General features: G+C 56.8%; 1 protein-coding gene across 1 annotated transcript; it reads right to left on the reverse strand.

Annotated features, from left to right (window-relative positions):
• Positions 1-3,961: 3,961 nt before the first annotated feature.
• Positions 3,962-5,839, reverse strand: LOC136998988 (neurofilament heavy polypeptide-like). The gene has a single exon (XM_067352381.1). It carries the CDS (start codon positions 5,837-5,839, stop codon positions 3,962-3,964), a length of 1,878 nt encoding a protein of 625 aa, XP_067208482.1.
• Positions 5,840-6,734: the final 895 nt, after the last annotated feature.

Raw genomic sequence — 6,734 nt, forward strand, 5'->3', positions numbered from 1 at the left:
CGATGAAGCGTTGGGAGGAGCGCTCTACAAATGACAATGGCAACATACGAGCGGCGCGTAACGCTAGATCCTTGTGTCCTTTTTTTTTTTTTTTTTTTTGATAAGGCAGGGGAAATCCTTTATGGATACCCACGGGATCCGGGGGGAGTCCCGTGGGTTATGTGGGATTCTCCTGGGAAGATGTCCCAGGCATACCCACTAAAACCCCTGCCGATAGCCATCCTAGACCATAAGGAGGAAGGGTGAGGCATCGCCAGCGGCATTCATCTCACCCTTCCTCAATCTTGACCGTTTATCGGTCTCATCTCGGGGGAAGGGAGGGTTCTCAAGTCCCCCTTCCCCTTTATTGTCGCCATCCTTACCGGGAAAGACCGGGCTATCTCGGCCTTTCCCCGCCCTCCCGTAATTGGTGGGGGGCTGAGGCCAGCCGGGAGCCCCCGCTCCCTACTGACCCCCCCCACCGGAGAGAGGATGTGATTCCGATAAAGCTCGGTATCCACCTCTCCGGCCATTCGCTGTGGAGGATTAAGTCCTCCACGTGCCGGAGGAGAGGTATAATTCCAACAATTGCAGGTAATCTCCCTCCCCCCCGGCCACTGCTCAATGTAAACTCCGAGGGAGAGGCTTTCCCTCTCCCTCGGTTGTTACTGCCCAATTTTAACTCCGGAGGAGAGGTATAATTCCAGATATACCGGACTATATTCTCCCTCCCCTCCGGCTGCCCGATGTAGAGGGGCCCCCTAATGGGCCCCTTCCAATAAGAGTCCTCCCCAGTGGGGTGAGTACCGCCCCCCTGGGAAGGCTCTGCTCCTATTTACCCCTTTGGGGGGTGGGTGGGGGATACATGTTGACGGAAGGGAGGGGAAATCATCCCCCTCCCCTCTTCTCTCTCTCTCCGCCTCCTCCTTCTGCAGCATTACGCTGTCGCAGAAGAAGGAGACGGCCCTCCATTTCTCCTCTCCCTCCAGCATGGCCTTAACCACTACTGGCAGGGAGAGGTCTCCGCCGACCACTGCGGTCAGGACTCGACGCTCCTCGTCCCATGCGCTGCACTCTTGGAGTGTGTGTTGCGCCGAGTCCCGACCGGCCGCACAGTGGTGGCATCTCGTCGTACGCTCCCTACCAATCCTGCACAGGTAGTTACCGAAGCAACCGTGCCCGGTGAGTACCTGTGTCAGGTGGAACTCAAGTCCTCGTCCTCGCCTGTCTACCCATTCCGGTAGACAGGGCTGGATGGCGTGGGTGGTCCATCTGCCCGTCGCAGAATCCGCCATGGCTTCTTGCCATTGGGATATAGCTCTGCGACGGGCACTCTTCCTAATTTTATCCACGGCCCCTGGTCTTAGACGGGCGCTCCCGGCGCGGTCAGGGTCCCTCGTACGCTGATACACTTCAGCGTACGAGTTCGCCAAAAACTCTACCGGGAGGAGGCCCGCCAGGGCCGTGGCCGCCACGAACGACGTCGTGCAGTAGGACCGAATGATCCTCGAGGCCAGTCGACGCTGTTGGCGATGCACGATCGCTTTAATGCGCCGACTGGCCAGGACTTTATCGGCCCATATCGGTGCCCCGTAGAGGGACACCGACTGCACTACGTTGGCGTACAGACGCCGAACCCTTACGTTCGGCCCACCCACGTTGGGCAGGAGACGGCCTAACGCTGCCGCCATCCTGTCCGCCCTGGGGACGGTTTGCACAAAGTGCCGTTCGAATCCCCAAAGCCCATCCAGGATGAGGCCCAGATATCTCATCTGGGTCCCCACCAGGACTCGGACTTCCCCCACCCACATTTGGATGGGGGGAGGGCGCCCCTTGGCCCTGTCGTAAAAGAACAGGGCCTCCGTCTTCTGTGGGGCGACCTCCAGTCCCATGGTACGTATGGAGCATACGACTGCTCGGGTTGCGGCATTGGCCGCGTCCCGAGCCTCTACCCAACTCCTCCCCCGGGCTACCACCAGTGTGTCGTCTGCGTAACACAGCAGACGACAGCCCAGGGGGAGCGCCGTACGGAGCACTCTGTCATACGCGAGATTCCACAGAAGGGGGCCTAAAACTGACCCCTGTGGAACCCCGCAGTGCACAGGCCTTCTGCTTATACGCTCCAGTTGGTCTTTGTACTGGAGCGTCCTGCCGCGGAAGTAGTCCCAGACTACGTCCCTTAAGTATTGGGGGAGGCCATGATGCTCCATGGCCACCCCCACCCAGTCCCAGGGGAGGGAGTTAAACGCGTTGACAATGTCCAAGGACACTGCCAACGCCACCTCTCCCTCCCCTACAATTTGGTCCGAAAGGGCCCTCAGGTGCATGATAGCATCCGTGGTCGAGCGACCCTCCCGGAATCCAAACTGTTCCTCACTCAAGTCGGGACCGGTCCGCGACAGGTGCTGGACGATTCGGTCAGCAATTATTCTTTCGAACAACTTGCTGACCTCGTCCAGCAGGCAAATCGGCCTATAAGCAGAAGGCTGCTCCGCCGGCTTCCCCTCTTTGTGGATTAGGGCCAGATTGGCCATCTTCCACGCCGAGGGGAAAGAGCCCGTCCTGAGGCAGGTGTTGAACAACCTCCTCAGGCGAGCCCCTACTCCGCCAAAAACCAAGGCCCAGATTCTACCAGGGATCCCATCAGGACCGGGGGCCTTACCAGCTGCCCCCAGTCTCTTTGCTACCTCGGAGAGCTCTCTTCCCGTAATGTCCAGGTCCCCGGACCAGGGGGGAGGGTCCCCTTTCGGAGGGATGTTAACATCCCGTTCGGGGAAAAGGGTCTCCACCACCTGACCGAGAAACTCCGGATCTAGCGTCTCCGAGATGGGGGGCGCCGCCGGTCTTAGCCTGTTTAAGACTATCCGATACGGACGCCCCCATGGGTCCCTGTCGAGTTCCGCAATCAACTCGTCCCAGGCCTTGGCCTTGGCCCTGCTAATGGCTGTCCGCAGCGCGTACCTTGCGGCAAGGTACACACCGCGCGCCACTGCAGTCTCATCGTCGTCCCCACCCGCCCTTCGTCGGGCCCTGAGGAGATCGCGTCTGGCCGAATTGGCCTCTCTGCGGAGTTCCGCGATCTCCTCGCACCACCAATACGCCGCCCGACGAGGGGCGGGTCTCGATCGGGGCATGGCCACGTCGCAAGCACGCGTGACCATGCCCACGATCGCGGCGGCCTCCTCCTCGGCTTCGACGCGGTCGGGGGGTTCCGACCACGTCTCCACTAAGACCGCCGCCTCCAACCGGTCCTGGTCCAATTTGGCCAGGACCCATCTGTGCGGGAGCTTATCGCCCCTCTTCCTGCGACGGAGCAGCACGCTCCTGGGGGTGGCAGTCAAGACCACCTCTATGACAAGGTGGTCCGACAGGGACTCGGTGTCCGTCACCCTCCAGGATTCCACCAGTTGCACAGCCCGCGGGGAGGCCCACGTCAGATCGACTATGGACTCCCCACGGGGGTGTACACACGTGCTTGCGGACCCCCTGTTTAATAACAAGAGGTCCAGCTCCGCCGCCCAGTCCTTCACGCTCTCACCCCTTCTTCTATTGCACCGGGAACCCCAATCTGTATGCCAGGCATTGAAGTCCCCGGCCACCAGAACTGGATGGGGGAGGCATCGGCGTATGCCCCCACCCATCTCCCACAGTAGGTGTAGGAAGTCGGGGTGAGACATGCTGGGAGGGGCGTATACTCCCACCACCCGAAAGGAACCCCACCGCGCGATGACATATCCCCTCCCCTTCTCCAATATGGCTAAGGGGGGGGAGCACGGGGAGTTCCTTCTTACAATGGCGGCGGAGCCGTCAGCGGCCGCGACCCAATTGGGATTTGAGTCGGGCACGCTGTACGGCTCCGCCACCACACCTAGCCCTGCGTCACGCCCGTCCAGGTTTTGAACAAAAAGATCTTGGGCCTGACGGGCGTGATTCAAATTCGCCTGCAGGAGTTTTGTGGACATTTTCGGGTCCACGAAACCCTTCACTCCTGCAGGCAGACCATCCTTGTGTCCTCAGCTGCGGGACACTGCGAGGTTGTAGGCTCGCACTCCATTGCTTCGGGGGGGCAGGGCCCCTCCAGGGCAGGCAGATTCGCCGCTGCCTGCTCCTTCTTCTTCCCCTCCTTTTGGGGAGGGGGTGCTTGGGCAGCCACCCCCTTCTTCTTTTTGCCCCCGTTCTTCGGGGCCTTGCACGCCGGGCCCATCATCCTGTGGTTGGCCGGGCGACCGGCTGCATGGCACAAAGTGCAGTGCGCCGGTGCTGTGCACGTTCGTGCCTCGTGCCCCTCAGTGCCGCAGCGGTAGCAGCATTTGCTACGGTCCACGCTGCCCGAGGGGCACTTGGCCTGCACGTGCCCCTTCTCCAGGCATTTGTAACACTGGAGGGGGCGCGCACTGAGCAGCTCCACCTTGTGTGTGAACCACCTTATTTTAAGGTGGCCCACTTGTGCCACCTTAGTGGCCGTCTCCAGGGGGCATCGGACCCAGGCGGTCCTTTGGCCCCTGCCCATTTCCCGGATGTCCCCCACCTTGATGTCAGTGAGGGAACATCCGCCCTGTTCCACCACAGCCCGAGCGATGTCGTCGGGTGTGATGGAAGGGTCCTTCCCATTGATCCGGATCTCCCCCATTTTTTGGGGCCGAGTGATCCGGATCTCTGGTCTGTCAGCGAACAGGTCAGCCATTTTACTGGCCAACCTGTCCGCTTTTTCTCCCTTGTCTGGGCCCGAGAGCTCGATGAGCATGGCTCCCGTCTGGGCCGTGTTGGGCTTTAGTGGCCCAGTGATCCCCAATTCCTTGAGGGGGATCCTTTCCTGTACGTGCCTCATTGTGGCAGCGTACTCGCCCCCCGGACAGGTCAGCATAATTGCCGCTGTGCGGGGGGCCCTCCTCTTCTTCTTTCCCCCTTTTTTCCCCGTCTCCTGAGAGGGGGGAGTGGGGGAAGATTTGGGAGCTGATTTGCTCCCTTCTCCTTTAGAAGGGGGGAGCTTCTTCTTCCCCTTCTTAACCACTGTGGTCCACGACTCCGCTTCTCGAGACGGGACGGCAGTGCTGGCCACAGTGGTATTTTTCACCTCTCCAGGGGGAGTTGGGGGACCCGGCTTTTTGCTCGGGTCCTTCTTCTTCTCCTTTGGGGGAGGGGGAGGGCCGACTGTGGGCTGCTGCAGGGCAGCGGACCGCTGCTTCGGCACCTTCTTCTTCCCCTTCTTCCCTTCCTCCTTCCTTGAGTTCCCAGTGGGGGGAGCCACCGCCTTAACGGGAGGTGGACCCGAGCCACTAGGGGATTCGGAAGGGGTGAGGTTAGGCAAGGAGAGGGGGGGGAGTCTCATCTCGATAAGCTCCCTCATTTCCCTCATCTCCCTCCTCCACTCTTCCCTCATTTGCCCCATAAGTACTTGCCCCATGATGGTCACCGACTCATCACCTTGCAGTACCTTGTTGCTCGTGATGGCCGGGTACTTGGGGTCTTCAAGCCTCTTACTTTTCCCCTGAATCGGGGGCCTGTTGGCAGGGTTTGCCTCCAATTCCTCTCTGGAGGGGCGGGGAATATCGGGAGAGGGTACCAGGGAGGGGAAAATCCCCCCCAGTTCCTCCCCACTCTCATCCTCCTCCATCTTCTCCTCCTTCTTGACTCTAGCCCTTGTAATAACAGGGGAGGGAGGAGGAGAGGTTCTATTCCTCTCCTCAATCTCCCTGCGGGCTTTTTGGAGCTCTTCAAGGAGGCGGCGATTAGCCTCCCTTAACTCCTCTACCTCCATGTTGATAGGGGAGGGGGCTCTACCAGCCTGGGGGTCATAATGCCCCTTTTCTGTGCGAGACGCCAGCGCCTTGGCTCCCGCTCCCAAAGTGGAGGCAGCCATGTACAGGACCTTCAGATCCTTGTGTCCTAGTGATCGCGTAGCAGTGGGACGTCCTTCTCACCGCGCGCGCTTTACTCGCGCGGATTCGCCGATCTTTTTTCGTTAATTACTCAGTACTTATTATGAAAATTAAAAAATGGTAAAGGACTTTTCTACTCGATTTGACCTCCTCTACCTGTATATGACCGGTGGGGCGATTATTGCCAGACACCCTGTATATAGTATTATATGTATATTTTCATTTATTATTTTGTCATATTTAGTTTATATTTATTTGACAATTTGTATACGCCTATGTCTTCTCGGACATTATATTGCAGCCTTGCGACGAAATTTCAGTCGAGGAAACAAGCGCAAGCATCGTTTGTTTACAAACTTCCGATGACACACGTACACAGACCACACGTCAGTGTAGTGAGTTACCACTACAAACAAATGCGTACACACGGACCTACGCGGCGTAGGCTACGCCGATAATGTCATTTCATTTTTAGTACCATCGAAATGATGGCGCTTTTGCGTCGGAGTTCGCCCGTCACTTTAGCATCCTCTTAACTGCAATTATTTACAAGCTTTATGTATTACATAAAATGTGTTATTTATTTCTATATACGAAATACATATATTAGAGAAATTAATATTTATTTATATCATTCATATATATTTCATATATCAACTAAAAAAATGAATATGTAGTTATAAAATCTTTCACAAATTATAATCTAAACAGAAAATGTATTGATGTTACCACATTACATGAGATCACAATTTTAAATAATATTATTTATTTGAAAAGATATGTTAAAAAAATAAAATTATGAAACTGCAGAAGTAAAAAAAAATAGGCATATTTAAATTCAAGATAAAGAGTGATGGCAAATTTAGCCCATTTTTT

Source organism: Linepithema humile, chromosome 3 (assembly GCF_040581485.1).
Source record: "Linepithema humile isolate Giens D197 chromosome 3, Lhum_UNIL_v1.0, whole genome shotgun sequence".
In the NCBI taxonomy this organism is placed as follows: domain Eukaryota; kingdom Metazoa; phylum Arthropoda; class Insecta; order Hymenoptera; family Formicidae; genus Linepithema; species Linepithema humile.